The 16049-nt window shown below is 37.7% G+C and overlaps 1 protein-coding gene across 1 annotated transcript; it reads right to left on the bottom strand.

The window, feature by feature from the left end:
* Positions 1-209: 209 nt before the first annotated feature.
* Positions 210-2422, bottom strand: LOC149169523 (ubiquitin-conjugating enzyme E2 22-like). Its single transcript, XM_089425233.1, has 4 exons — positions 2360-2422; positions 1978-2130; positions 1033-1136; positions 210-333 (listed from the first exon to the last, which is right to left on the bottom strand). The coding sequence occupies exons 1-4, from the start codon at positions 2420-2422 to the stop codon at positions 210-212; spliced, it is 444 nt and encodes a 147-aa protein (XP_089281359.1).
* Positions 2423-16049: the final 13627 nt, after the last annotated feature.

Here is a 16049-nt window from a genome sequence, read left to right as displayed (position 1 = left end):
CCCCAGAGTTAACCCTTCATCTCCTTATTAACTCTTAGCTAACGAAGAAAAGGTAAACCCCATATCCGAGCCAAGCCTTCCAGAAAGACCGCAGAGGATGGAAAGACAGATTGAATAAACCTCCCCCATTGATGAACGAGTTGAACATGAACGAGTTGCAACTGCCGATAGCCGAGTGGATACAACATCCGGTCTGGTCTGGTACGGTCTTAGAAGGGCAGGTCTGATTTAGCAAATTTTGTATTTTTTGGCCCTTCATTTAAAGCAGTAGACTCTGAAATAGCCACTTTACTCTTCAATTTGGGCTTCAAAGCGTGAATGCTTGTATAGAGCCTGCAAAAGAAACCCATATCAATATTATTTTGTTTGTAACATAAGCACATCTTACCTCTTGGAAACAAATATTTGAACAGAAGATAAATAAATCAGGTTGTATAGTTAACCACAATCACAAGTTCATTTGCATTTTTGATATCCTTTTCAAAAGAGTTGACTAGATTCACAGAATGTCTCAACAGTTTACACATTACTGCTGTTATCCAATAGAATTATACTACCAGCATTACGGTATGTGGATCTGAACCCATTAAGAACACTCACACTGTTATTTCACAAGGACCATTAAAAATTGATAAAGCATAATTTGTCACAAGGAAAGCAGGTCACTGAGGCTCAAGGCTAGAAAACCTAGTGAATGACAAGCCTAAGCAACTAGTTACGGGATACAAGTGCAAACAAGAAAGAAGGCCATAAGAAAGGGTGACCCATGATTGTTAACCCTAGAAAATGGAGATGCACTACTCAGCATTAGATAGTGCAGAGATGTAGAGAACCTGATAAATTTAAAAGACAGACATAAGGAAAATATGAAGAAGTTCTGGTCACTAGGAATGTTGGTAGAAATTATACTTGAAGCATGGTATAATTTCCAGAATTATGTCAATAACTACAAAAATGAGATTTGAAGATCAGTACTCAAAGGACAGAGAGAAACATTAGGGCTAACCATATCTATCCCAAAATATAACATACCTGGCATGTTTTGCATATGCTTCATAATCTTCCATGAGCATCTTCCCAGCCTGTTCATTCAAAGCAGACTCCGGGAATGGTTCTACAAGTAGGCATCTTATGACCTACAACAGTAATCCAAAGTTTAGAAAGGGAAAGACATTACTATTATTTATGGCAAAAATCATGTACTCCAGCCCCTGTAACTAATATCCAAGAATTTATACAGAGTTGATACAAAACGGAGTTCATATAATAACACAAAGCAAACTATGCAACAAATAGCAATAAAAAATCTTCTTCAAACAAAGTTTCTTCTTCTTCAGATGAAGTCCAGTCAGTTTTCACTGGGTAGTGTGCACAGATCACGTCAATGTAACATTTTGAATACATTTTTAAAATTCACTTATAAATTCTAGAAAACCCCAAATAGTTCATCCCTAAGTTTCTTGGTTATCAATTAATTATAGAAAGTTAAAAGTGGCCACTAAAAACTGATCCACGAGTTGAGGAAAATCCATTGAGTTTTCAAATATCATTTAAGCAGTACGCAACAAGCCCACGTTGTGTCAAAGAAATTAACACACTACAATGCCATTCAAATAGCTTATGTGCATCTTCAGTTTCCAAATATCTTTCAAGCAAAATATGCAACAAGCACAATTGTGTCCAGCCAAATGTAACACACTACAATGCTTAACAAACAAAAATTATGATAAATAAGCTAAATTGATAAGTTTCTTGGTTATCAATTAATAAAAGAAAGTTAAAAGTGGCCACTAAAAACTGGTCCACTAGTTGAGCAAAATCCATTGAGTTCTGCCCTCATGTGCAGATTCAGTTTTCAAATATCTTTCAAACAAAATATGGAACAAGCACAATTGTGTCCAGCCAAATGTAACACACTACAATGCTTAACAAACATTATGATAAATAAGCTAAATTAATAAGTGGATGAACACATACAAGAAGAACATGTCGCAATCCAAGGGTTGGATTCCAATCCTTCTTCAAAGTATTGACACAGATCTCTCCATTGTTTGCAATATTAGGGTGGAAGATTTTTGTGACAAAATACCCCACAGTCCACCCTAGAGTTGATCCAAACTTACTGCATACCTGAGAGTGGACTAGTGAGCAACAAGGTCCCCATCGAGCGAATCGGGTCTAGGTCCATGAGGGCCATATTGTGGATGATCTTACGCTTAGCGGAATCCAAGAGTCCTCATGTTTCCACAATGGCCCAACTATTTCTCACTATTGATTGTGTCCAACCTCAAATCTTTAACTTGTGTGAGGCAATTCTTTGTCAGCTGAAGGCGGAGTTGACGGCATGCAAGACTCGTACCCAAATGACTTTTGGGTATGGTACTCTCATCATGTCCTTTATACTTGGGAGGGTGCCCGTCATTAGATCGCGGATGAGTGTGGGTCCACTTGATCCGAGGGAACCCAGGCAAGGGTGATGGGCATCTCTCAATCCTTGTACTGGAGGGGGGTTGATCCGACATTTCTTCGAAGAAGATTCTTCAAGTGGCTCAGTGGTTAGATCTTGATGATTGATGACTATGCTTATGAAGGTGTCGACTTTACCAGAGATCCAGACTTGATACTTCCCCCTGGTACACATTGGGGGCCTCAAGGTAAAAAGGTTTTTTGAGAGCGTCTTAAAGTATTTTTTAGCTTTTGAATATTTATGTAATGTTTTTGTTTTTATGGGTGAACAAGTACTGACATGAAGCTTTTTCTTAACACATATGTGGCACCAGTATGACCTGCAGCCATGCCCTAACAAGTGAGGTGAGGGGACCAGCTACCTGGAGCGTGCATGGGATCAATAGCTACTGAAGATGGAGATGATGCATAGAGTCTTTGCGAAGTTTTGAGGAACCTCGAAGGCCTGAGCATGGGTGTTCCTCCACTTCCCATGAGGGAGATTCTCGCTCACATGCAACGAAACAACATCGGTGCGCCTGAGTGGTTTTTGGTTCCTCTTCGGAGGATAGCTAGAGTTGTACTGACTTTTCATGAGTAGTAGGCTCTTTTAACAGGCGCATGGTATAGCTAGCGGGTATTTATAATGGGGCATAGTAGCCGTTTTGTATTTAAAACACCCAAGTTTTGTGAATTTCCGATGTAAAAATATGGATTCGATATATATATATATATATATATTGGCATTTTTATGATGTAAATGTTTTTTAATATCTTGTAAATTTTTAACTGTGTAAATCTTTACTTTCATACATGTATCTATGATAAATGAGATAGATGACAATCTAATACATAGTTTGCCAATGAATCAACAACTGCGTTAAATTCTTGAGGAATGTGTTCATATGTAATAAACTCAAATTGATGTTCCAAGAGTCATACCCTTAAATAATGACATAACAAGATTGGATTGTGAATGTGATAATGGTTTGTCAATTGCATAACGATAAGCTGAGAGTCTAACCTAACCACCAGATTGGAGATGTCCCAAGATGATGGTTCAGTGAGAAGTGAAATTACAGACATATACTCAGCAATATTGTTGGTGGCAGTGCCAGGAAAGACTCCCCCAAAATAAAGCAGTTTCGACTCAGGTGTGTAAATGACCCAAACAACTGATGCAATGTGCTGGGTGTGACCACTAACACCATCTGCATATCCTACGTATGGTAAGGGTAATGACGAAATTTGCACGACGAGAAACATGTATGAGACAAATACTCAAAAAATGCCAAAAAATCGAGTCACATAAAAAAGAAGCAAAACTTATAAATACATAGAATTACAAAGCACATGCCTAGTACAGTACTAGGCATAATACTTTTTCAGATAGAGCCCATTTTGGGGCTCTGCGAGCAGGATTCCTTCGCAATCTTGAAGTTCATATGCCCCTTTTGAAAGGGCCTTGGTGACAACATATGAACCAATCCATAAGGGTTGAAGCGAACCAACCCCCAATAGGTCATGTTTTTTATCATAGATCAAAACAAGATCACCTTCTTAGTAAGAACGAGGCTTGACCTTTTTCCTGTACTGGGTTTGACTGGGCGCTTGTGGGCTTCGAGTGCCAATTCGACATCTTGACGGGTTTCATCTAGTTGATTGAGGTATAGAAATCGTTCTTCTTCGATAGTAGTGTCAGGCAAGAGTTCAACAACAATTTTTAGGTAAGGAATCTGACACTCGATAGGTAGTACCACTTCCAGGCCATAAGCAAGTTGAAATTGTGTAAATCCTGTAGCGGTTTTGAATGAAGTTCTATATTCCCACAACACAAGGTATAACATGCGGTGCCAGTGGGTTTTGTGACTACCTACAAACCTGCAGATCATGGTTTTTAAGACGCCATTAACGACTTCTACTTGGCCATTAGCCTAGGGGTAGTACGAGGATGATTGGTCCTCGTAAAAATCAAGAAACGATGTTAAGTCAGACATCATGTGATTCTGAGAATGAGACCCATGGTATGTAATGATCATATGGTACACCCAAAACGACAGATAACCTACTTAAACAGGAATAATTACATGGTTTCTCCATCGGCCCGGAATGTGGGAATGACTTTGGCCCATTTCTTAAAGTAGTCCAGAACTACAATAATGTAGTTGTGTCGATCAGAGGAAGTGGGGTTACATGTGATGAATTCAATACCCCATTTGGAAAAGGGACCAACAGAAATAATCGGTTGTAGGGGGGCTGAAGGAGCACTCATTTTCTTGGTAAATACTTGACAAGTGTGACACTGCTCACTATTAGAAAATGATGAAATTAGTGACTAGGTGACTAACAAAGTTAGTCACCGCAATTATTTCAAGTGAATTACTACTAAATTTGAGCAATTTTAAGTGACCGAACTAAAAATGACTAACTTAAATGACTAATTTAGTCTAGGGATAAAATATAAGACTAGATAATAAGCAACTAACTTAAATGACTAATTTAGTATAGGATTAAAATATATCTAGATAGTAAGTGAAAAAATTAATAATGATTAACAAAAATGACTATTATAGTACAAGAATAAAAATATGACCGAATAAAAGGTATAAGAAGGATATAAATTAGTCATCTATGTTAGTAATTTTTAATTGTGTTTTATGAAACCAGCTCACAAAAAGATAGAAAAGATAGATCAACGCCTTAGAATTCAGCCTCTTCGAGGGGTCAACCTCCTTTACATTACATAAATGAACAATTATTGGATGATTCAAATGACAAAACCTCCTTTCTATATATATGAGTCTAAGGAGTCACAATATAACCCAGCCGACCTAACAATAATAATATAAAGCCACAAAAATAACAATAGAGGGATTCTATGGGGCACAATAATAACAATATGGAAATAATAGGGGCACAACACTATTAATAAGCGATACAACTACAATAGTAATGGGGTAATCACTAGTATTATAGGGACCTAAGATGCCCCTCTCCTTCAAAAAAGTGTTGTCCTCAATGCTTGAGTAGTTCTGGATGCTTCTGTATAAAATTTTCATCCTCCCATGTGGAATCTTCAGCGAATAAGTTCTTCCACTTGATGAGATACTCTGAAATTGATCGATTTCATAGCTGTCGAGTTCTTGTTTCTGTGACTACTTCCGGTTCCAATATAATTTTTCCTTCCTCGTCAAGTTCTAGCAATATTGTTTGAATTGGGAGCTTGTCACCTATAACCTTCTTTAAACATGAAACATGGAAAACTGGGTGCACTCAAGAAGCTGCAGGAAGCTCCAATTTGTATGCCATAGTACCAATATTTTGCAACACCTTGTATAGACCATAATACTTTGGTGATAATTTATTATCCTTCTTAGCTTGCTTGAGGGACATTTGTTTATATGGTTGTAGCCGTAGGAATACCCAATCACCTACATCAAAACTTCTTTCGCTACGATGTTGATCTGCCTGTTGTTTCATTCTATTTTGTGCCAACACGAGGTTATCCTTTAATAGTTGGAGGACTTGTTGTTGATGTTCAATGTGATGTTCCACTACTTGAACCTTAGAATTTTCTCTTAAATATGATGTGATGGATGGTGGCTGATATCCATAAAGTGCCATAAATGGGGTCATTTTTGTTGTTGTATGGAAGGAAGTGTTATACCACCATTCAGCTAGAGGCAACCATTTGACCCATTGTGTCTGTTTATCAGATACAAAGCAATGAAGATATCCTTCCAGACATTTGTTTACTATCTCAGTTTGCCCATCAAATTGAGGATAATAAGATGAGCTATGAGCTAACTGAGTACCAAGACAAGAAAATAATTATATCCAAAAATTTCTAGTGAAAATGGGATCTCTGTCACTTACAATAATCTTTGGGTTTCCATGTAGCTTTTGAATTGTTTCCATAAATGCAGTAGAAACTGTACTGGCTTTAAATGGATGTGATAATGCACAAAAGTGTGCATACTTGGTAATTCTGTCAACTACCACCATGATGACACTCTTTCCCTCAAACTTGGGTAAACCTGTGATAAAATCCATTGAAACCTCCTCCCAATGTTGGCTTGGAATGGATAAAGGTTGTAATAGACCCGAGGTCTTAATTGTTTCAACTTTATTTTGTTGGCAAACCAAACATTCCGCCAAAAAATGTTGAATATCTGATTTAAGGCCATCCCAAAAAAGTTTCTTCTTAAACCTATGGTAAGTTTTTAAAAATCCTGAGTGCCTTCCTAAGGGAGAAGTGTGCAATTCCATAAGAATCTTTTTTTTGAGTTGGGAATTTTTACAGAGGTATAAGCGATCTTTGTACCATAATGAATCATTTTACCTGATAAATGTATCAGATGTACTGGAATCTTGTTGTAACTTTCGAATAAGTGCCCACACTTCTTCATCATTCTTCCATTCGTCCCTTGCGTCATTTATCCAATCTGGTTGGATAATAGAAATGGCGCACAACAATGCTTCCACATCCTCATCCTTTCTTGAGAGTGCATCTGTGACCACATTTTGCTTCCCTTTTTTGTAGATGATTTCAAAGTCATAAGCCAACATCTTTGTGACCCACTTTGTTTCTCTTCAGAGGATAATCTTTGTTCTAAAAAGTATTTAAGGCTATCACGATCTGTTTTTACCTTGAAGTGTCTTCCCATTAGGTAGGGTCGCCATTTCTTAAGTGCATGTAGTATTACCCACATTTCCTTCTCATAAATAGCTTTGTGTAAAAACTTTCCCTTGATTCGATTACTTTCAAAAGCAATGGGTCTTTCATCTTGCATTAAAATAGCCCCAATTCCCTTTTTTGAAGCATCACATTCCACAATAAAGGTTTTTTTGAAGTCCGGTGTAGATAAGACCGGTGCTTGGCACATTGCCTCTTTTAGATGTTCGAAGGCCTTTGTTGCTTCTGGAGTCCATGAAGATGCATCTTTCTTCAATAATGTTGTTAGTGTTGCTGCTATTCTCCCATAATTCTTAACAAACTTGTGATAATACCCTGTCAACCCGAGAAATCCTCACAAATGCTTTATGGATGTGGGGATTTTTCATTCCTTAATGGCTTTAATTTTTCTAGGGTCTACCTTAACTCCATGAGATACAATATGACCCAGATATTCCAACTCTTGTACTCCAAAGAAACATTTGGATCTTTTTGCATATAATTGTTTCTCCTCCAATAGCTATAGCACCCTGTCAACATGTTCAACATGATCCTTCCAAGACTTGTTGTAGATTAGTATATCATCAAAAAATACTAACACAAATTTTCTAAGGAAGGGTTTGAAAATGGAATTCATCAAACCTTGAAATGTAGAAGGTGCATTGGTAAGGCCAAAAGGCATGACCAAAAATTCATAATGACCCTCATGAGTTCTAAATGTTGTTTTCGGAATGTCTTCAGTTTTCATTCTAATTTGATGATATCCTGAACGAAGATCCAACTTGGTGATGTAAATTGATCCATGCGATTCATCCAGTAATTCATCAATGATAGGAATGGGAAACTTATCTTTAATAGTGAGCTTGTTGAGCTCCCTATAATCCAGACACATGCGCCATGATCCATCCTTCTTGTGCACCAATACTACTAGAGTAGAGAAAGAACTTTGACTAGGTTGAATTATACCAGCCTCTAGCATTTCTGCAACCATACGTTCAATTTCACTCTTTTGGGAATAAGGATATCTGTACGGCCTCATGTTTAGAGGAACACTTCCTGGAATCAGATTAACATGATCATGATCACGAATAGGTGGGAGAACTTCGGGAGTCTAAAATACCTTGGAATGATTGTCCAAGGCTTTTTGGAGATCTAGAGAAATAGATGATTCCGATGTGGAAATATCTAGTGAACATAATTGTGCAATTACACCTCTTTGTTCCTTTTTTAGAATCTTTGTCATACTGTTAGAGCTGATTATCTTTCTCGATTTCCCTGCAATACCCTTTAATTCAACCTCCTTTCCTTCTATAGAAAATTTCATGAAAAGTTCTTGAAAATTAAAAACTATTGTACCCAAAGAAGGTTTTGGTTAGGGAGTGCCATGTTCAAGGGAGCGACTGCCGCCAAAAAACTCTTTCCAAAATACTAACATAAAGGAATTGTATTTTCCAATTTCCCCATCTGATTAATTTAATGAGTCCAGATGGGTAAACTCGATGGTATTTTCATATTTTGAGAGTCTGAAGAGATCATAAAGAGTGACTCTAGGGTGGTCCCTTTGTCATAGTTTTTGACAGGTGCCACAAAGGTTTAATAGTATAACTGAAAAGGTTCCATTTCTGTAAGTTAGTCTACTGATTCAAGATAAAGTGATAAACCTAACCTCAATAGACGTTTGCCTCATTTTGTTACGAGTACGAGGGGACAGAGTAAACTTGATATTCGTCGTGAAATTTTAATGACTCACGTGATGATAAACTCAATAGACCTTCATCAAATTTAACAAGTCAAATGAAGAAAATTTGAGGTAAATTTTTCATTTTAATGAGCAAGGAAAAAGAGATAAAATAACTTCTCATTCCTTCTTCATAGATTTAACGAGCCCGAAGAAGTGAAAAACTCAGGGATTTTTCAATTTAAGAGCGAGAAAGAGTCCAAAAAAAGAAATCTCTCATACCATCATTGTAGGAGTTTTATGAGCCTAATGACAAAAACTCAGGGATTTTTCAATTCAAGAGCGAGAAAAGATCCCATAAAAGAAAGCGCTCACAGTGAATCAAACATTGTCATTTCTGTAATTCATCCCTCAAAATCCCTTCATCAAATCATGAGTAATATTGACAATATATCGACATGGCACATGATAAATAGCATAGGAAATGAACTACTTCTACTTCAATGACTTAATTAAAAATGATTTATACCTCTAGAGTGACTATAAGGAAGGTTTTTAAGCCTCCATTTTCACCATTTGCATCATTTGAGTGCTGTGAGAGTGTTCTAGAGCAAAAGAGGAGCATATCTTCCCCAGAAGATTGTGAGCAATCCAAGCGACCATTCGACTTGCCATTTGTTCCAGGTAGATGGAAAAACCCATATCCTATGTACCTTAACCTTTTTCAGCTGCATTAGAGGTAGATTTTTGGATTTTGTGGAAGCCCTAGCTCATTAAATGCGACGAGTGCTACCGTCTAGGTCTAGAGGGGTGTTAAATGCCATTCACGACCTAGAGGGGGGTGTTAGTGTGCCCTGTATTCCCTAAGGGGGGGCGTTAGTGCATATGAGCATACTTCCAAACCCCAGAAAGTGATTCAGCAAGCATTTCTTCATCATTTTTACTGATTTTTGGGTTTATTTATGTAGGTTTTGATCCATCATCATGAGTTTATGGAGAGAAAGAGCTCATGATCACTAGGAACTACAGATGTAGAATGATCAAGCATGCATACTTACACTTCGTAGATGTCACTTAATGAATTATGCAAGGCTTGACCTGATGAAAGATTAGGAAGAACTCCTACGTTGGATAATTCAACACTGGGATGAACACCAAGGGGTGTTCCAGATTGGGGGTCATGACCTCTCGATTGATAGAGATGATATCTATTTTCTGACTGGTTTTTCGTGCAAAGGTGCATGATCAAACTTGACTGGGGGTAGGACAGATCCACAGTCCACCCTAGAGTTGATCCAAACTTACTGCATACCTGAGAGTGGACTAGTGAGCAACAAGGTCCCCATCGAGCGAATTGGGTCTAGGTCCATGAGGGCCATATTGTGGATGATCTTACGCTTAGCGGAATCCAAGAGTCCTCATGTTTCCACAACGGCCCAACTATTTCTCGCTATTGATTGTGTCCAACCTCAAATCTTTAACTTGTGTGAGGCAATTCTTTGTCAGCTGAAGGCGGAGTTGACGGCATGCAAGACTCGTACCCAAATGACTTTTGGGTATGGTACTCTCATCACGTCCTTTATACTTGGGAGGGTGCCCTTCATTAGATCGTGGATGAGTGTGGGTCCACTTGATCCTAGGGAACCCAGGCAAGGGTGATGGGCATCTCTCAATCCTTGTACTGGAGGGGGGTTGATCCGACATTTCTTCGAAGAAGATTCTTCAAGTGGCTCAGTGGTTAGATCTTGATGATTGATGACTATGCTTATGAAGGTGTCGACTTTACCAGAGATCCAGACTTGATACTTCCCCCTGGTACACATTGGGGGCCTCAAGGTAAAAAGGTTTTTTGAGAGCATCTTAAAGTATTTTTTAGCTTTTGAATATTTATGTAATGTTTTTGTTTTTATGGGTGAACAAGTGCTGACATGAAGCTTTTTCTTAACACATATGTGGCACCAGTATGACCTGCAGCCATGCCCTACCAAGTGAGGTGAGGGGACCAGCTACCTGGAGCGTGCATGGGAGCAGTAGCTACCGAAGATGGAGATGATGCATAGAGTCTTTGCGAAGTTTTGAGGAACCTCGAAGGCCTGAGCATGGGCGTTCCTCCACTTCCCATGAGGGAGATTCTCACTCACATGCAACGAAACAACATCGGTGTGCCTAAGTGGTTTTTGGTTCCTCTTCGGAGGATAGCTAGAGTTGTACTGACTTTTCATGAGTAGTAGGCTCTTTTAACAGGCGCATGGTATAGCTAGCGGGTATTTATAATGGGTCATAGTAGCCGTTTTGTATTTAAAACACCCAAGTTTTGTGAATTTCCGATGTAAAAATCTGGATTCGATATATATATATATATATATATATATATATATTGGCATTTTTATGATGTAAATGTTTTTTAATATCTTGTAAATTTTTAACTGTGTAAATCTTTACTTTCATACATGTATCTATAATAAATGAGACAGATGACAATCTAATACATAGTTTGCCAATGAATCAACAACTGCATTAAATTCTTGAGGAATGTGTTCATATGTAATAAACTCAAATTGATGTTCCAAGAGTCATACCCTTAAATAATGACATAACAAGATTTGATTTTGAATGTGATAATGGTTTGTCAATTGCATAACGATAAGCTGAGAGTCTAACCTAACCACCAGATTGGAGATGTCCCAAGATGATGGTTCAGTGAGAAGTGAAATTACAGACATATACTCAGCAATATTGTTGGTGGCAGTGCCAGGAAAGACTCCCCCAAAATAAAGCAGTTTCGACTCAGGTGTGTAAATGACCCAAACAACTGATGCAATGTGCTGGGTGTGACCACTACCACCATCTGCATATCCTACGTATGGTAAGGGTAATGACAAAATTTGCACGACAAGAAACATGTATGAGACAAATACTCAAAAAATGCCAAAAAATTGAGTCACATAAAAAAGAAGCAAAACTTATAAATACATAGAATTACAAAGCACATGCCTAGTACAGTACTAGGCATAATACTTTCTCAGATAGAGCCCATTTTGGGGCTCTGCGAGCGGGATTCCTTCGTAATCTTGAAGTTCATATGCCCCTTTTGAAAGGGCCTTGGTGAAAACATATGAACCAATCCATAAGGGTTGAAGCGAACCAACCCCCAATAGGTCATGTTTTTTATCATAGATCAAAACAAGATCACCTTCTTAGTAAGAACGAGGCTTGACCTTTTTCCTGTACTGGGTTTGACTGGGCGCTTGTGGGCTTCAAGTGCCAATTCGACATCTTGATGGGTTTCATCTAGTTGATTGAGGTATAGCAATCGTTCTTCTTCGACAGTAGTGTCAGGCAAGAGTTCAACAACAATTTTTAGGTAAGGAATCTGACACGCAATAGGTAGTACCACTTCCAGGCCATAAGCAAGTTGAAATTGTGTAAATCCTATAGCGGTTTTGAATGAAGTTCTATATTCCTACAACACAAGGTATAACATGCGGTGCCAGTCGGTTTTGTGACTACCTACAAACCTGCAGATCATGGTTTTTAAGACGCCATTAACGACTTCTACTTGGCCATTAGCCTAGGGGTAGTACGAGGATGATTGGTCCTCGTAAAAATCAAGAAACGATGTTAAGTCAGACATCATGTGATTCTGAGAATGAGACCCATGGTCTGTAATGATCATATGGTACACCCAAAACGACAACTAACCTCCTTAAACAGGAATAATTCCATGGTTTCTCCATCGGCCCAGAATGTGGGAATGACTTTGGCCCATTTCTTAAAGTAGTCCACAACTACAATAATGTAGTTGTGTCCATCAGAGGAAGTGGGGTTACATGTGATGAATTCAATACCCCATTTGGAAAAGGGGCCAACAGATATAACCGGGTGTAGGGGGGCTGAAGGAGCACTCATTTTCTTGGTAAATACTTGACAAGTGTGACACTGCTCACTATTAGAAAATGATGAAATTAGTGACTAGGTGACTAACAAAGTTAGTCACCGAAATTATTTCAAGTGAATTACTACTAAATTTGAGCAATTTTAAGTGACCGAACTAAAAATGACTAACTTAAACGACTAATTTAGTCTAGGGATAAAATATAAGACTAGATAATAAGCAACTAACTTAAATGACTAATTTAGTATAGGATTAAAATATATCTAGATAGTAAGTGAAAAAATTAATAATGATTAACAAAAATGACTATTATAGTACAAGAATAAAAATATGACCGAATAAAAGGTATAAGAAGGATATAAATTAGTCATCTATGTTAGTAATTTTTAATTGTGTTTTATGAAACCAGCTCACAAAAAGATAGAAAAGATAGATCAACGCCTTAGAATTCAGCCTCTTCGAGGGGTCAACCTCCTTTACATTACATAAATGAACAATTGTTGGATGATTCAAATGACAAAACCTCCTTTCTATATATATGAGTCTAAGGAGTCACAATATAACCCAGCCGACCTAACAATAATAATATAAAGCCACAAAAATAACAATAGAGGGATTCTATGGGGCACAATAATAACAATATGGAAATAATAGGGGCACAACACTATTAATAAGCGATACAACTACAATAGTAATGGGGTAATCACTAGTATTATAGGGACCTAACATGCCCATCTCCTTCAAAAAATTGTTGTCCTCAATGCTTGAGTAGTTCTGGATGCTTCTGTATAAAATTCTCATCCTCCCATGTGGAATCTTCAGCGGATAAGTTCTTCCACTTGATGAGATACTCTGAAATTGATCGATTTCATAGCCGTCGAGTTCTTGTTTCTGTGACTACTTCCGGTTCCAATATAATTTTTCCTTCCTCGTCAAGTTCTAGCAATATTGTTTGAATTGGGAGCTTGTCACCTATAACCTTCTTTAAACATGAAACATGGAAAACTGGGTGCACTCGAGAAGCTGCAGGAAGCTCCAATTTGTATGCCATAGTACCAATATTTTGCAACACCTTGTACGGACCATAATACTTTGGTGATAATTTATTATCCTTCTTAGCTTGCTTGAGGGACATTTGTTTATATAGTTGTAGCCGTACGAATACCCAATCACCTACATCAAAACTTCTTTAGCTACGATGTTGATCTGCCTGTTGTTTCATTCTATTTTGTGCCAACACGAGGTTATTCTTTAATAGTTGGAGGACTTGTTGTTGATGTTCAATGTGATGTTCCACTGCTTGAACCTTAGAATTTTCTCTTAAATATGATGTGATGGATGGTGGCTGATATCCATAAAGTGCCATAAATGGGGTCATTTTTGTTGTTGTATGGAAGGAAGTGTTATACCACCATTCAGCCAGAGGCAACCATTTGACCCATTGTGTCTGTTTATCAGATACAAAGCAACGAAGATATCCTTCCAGACATTTGTTTACTATCTCAGTTTGCCCATCAAATTGAGGATAATAAGATGAGCTATGAGCTAACTGAGTACCAAGACAAGAAAATAATTATGTCCAAATATTTCTAGTGAAAATGGGATCTCTGTCACTTACAATAATCTTTGGGTTTCCATGTAGCTTTTGAATTGTTTCCATAAATGCAGTAGAAACTGTACTGGCTTTAAATGGATGTGATAATGCACAAAAGTGTGCATACTTGGTAATTCTGTCAACTACCACCGTGATGACACTCTTTCCCTCAAACTTGGGTAAACCTGTGATAAAATCCATTGAAACCTCCTCCCAATGTTGGCTTGGAATGGATAAAGGTTGTAATAGACCCGAGGTCTTAATTGTTTCAACTTTATTTTGTTGGCAAACCAAACATTCCGCCAAAAACTTTTGAATATCCGATTTAAGGCCATCCCAAAAAAGTTTCTTCTTAAACCTGTGGTAAGTTTTTAAAAATCCTGAGTGCCTTCCTAAGGGAGAAGTGTGCAATTCCATAAGAATCTTTTTCTTGAGTTGGGAATTTTTACAGAGGTATAAGCGATCTTTGTACCATAATGAATCATCTTACCTGATAAATGTATCAGATGTACTGGAATCTTGTTGTAACTTTCAAATAAGTGCCCACACTTCTTCATCATTCTTCCATTCATCCCTTGCGTCATTTATCCAATCTGGTTGGATAATAGAAATGGCGCACAACAATGCTTCCACATCCTCATCCTTTCTTGAGAGTGCATCTGTGACCACATTTTGCTTCCCTTTTTTGTAGATGATTTCAAAGTCATAAGCCAACATCTTTGTGACCCACTTTGTTTCTCTTCAGAGGATAATCTTTGTTCTAAAAAGTATTTAAGGCTATCATGATCTTTTTTTACCTTGAAGTGTCTTCCCATTAGGTAGGGTTTCCATTTCTTAAGTGCATGTAGTATTACCCACATTTCCTTCTCATAAATAGCTTTGTGTAAAAACTTTCCCTTGATTGGATTACTTTCAAAAGCAATGGGTCTTTCATCTTGCATTAAAATAGCCCCAATTCCCTTTTCTGAAGCATCACATTCCATAATAAAGGTTTTTTTGAAGTCCGGTGTAGCTAAGACCGGTGCTTGGCACATTGCCTCTTTAAGATGTTCGAAGGCCTTTGTTGCTTCTGGAGTCCATGAAAATGCATCTTTCTTCAATAATGTTGTTAGTGGTGCTGCTATTCTCCCATAATTCTTAACAAACTTGTGATAATACCCTGTCAACCCGAGAAATCCTCGCAAATGCTTTATGGATGTGGGGATTTTTCATTCCTTAATGGCTTTAATTTTTCTAGGGTCTACCTTAACTCCTTCATGAGATACAATATGACCCAGATATTCCAACTCTTGTACTCCAAAGAAACATTTGGATCTTTTTGCATATAATTGTTTCTCCTCCAATAGTTGTAGCACCCTGTCAACATGTTCAACATGATCCTTCCAAGACTTGTTGTAGATTAGTATATCATCAAAAAATACTAACACAAATTTTCTAAGGAAGGGTTTGAAAATGGAATTCATCAAACCTTGAAATGTAGAAGGTGCATTGGTAAGGCCAAAAGGCATGACCAAAAATTCATAATGACCCTCATGAGTTCTAAATGCTGTTTTCGGAATGTCTTCAGTTTTCATTCTAATTTGATGATATCCTGAACGAAGATCCAACTTGGTGAAGTAAATTGATCCATGCAATTCATCCAGTAATTCATCAATGATAGGAATGGGAAACTTATCTTTAATAGTGAGCTTGTTGAGCTCCCTATAATCCGGACACATGCGCCATGATCCATCCTTGTTGTGCACCAATACTACTAGAGTAG

The sequence above is a fragment of the Pinus tabuliformis genome, chromosome 4_2, assembly GCF_031772625.1.
Source record: "Pinus tabuliformis cultivar Carrire ecotype Pingquan chromosome 4_2, CPIR1, whole genome shotgun sequence".
Classification (NCBI taxonomy): domain Eukaryota; kingdom Viridiplantae; phylum Streptophyta; class Pinopsida; order Pinales; family Pinaceae; genus Pinus; species Pinus tabuliformis.
The sequence above is the reverse complement of the archived record's forward strand: the minus strand, read 5'-3'. Positions and strand labels throughout refer to the sequence as shown.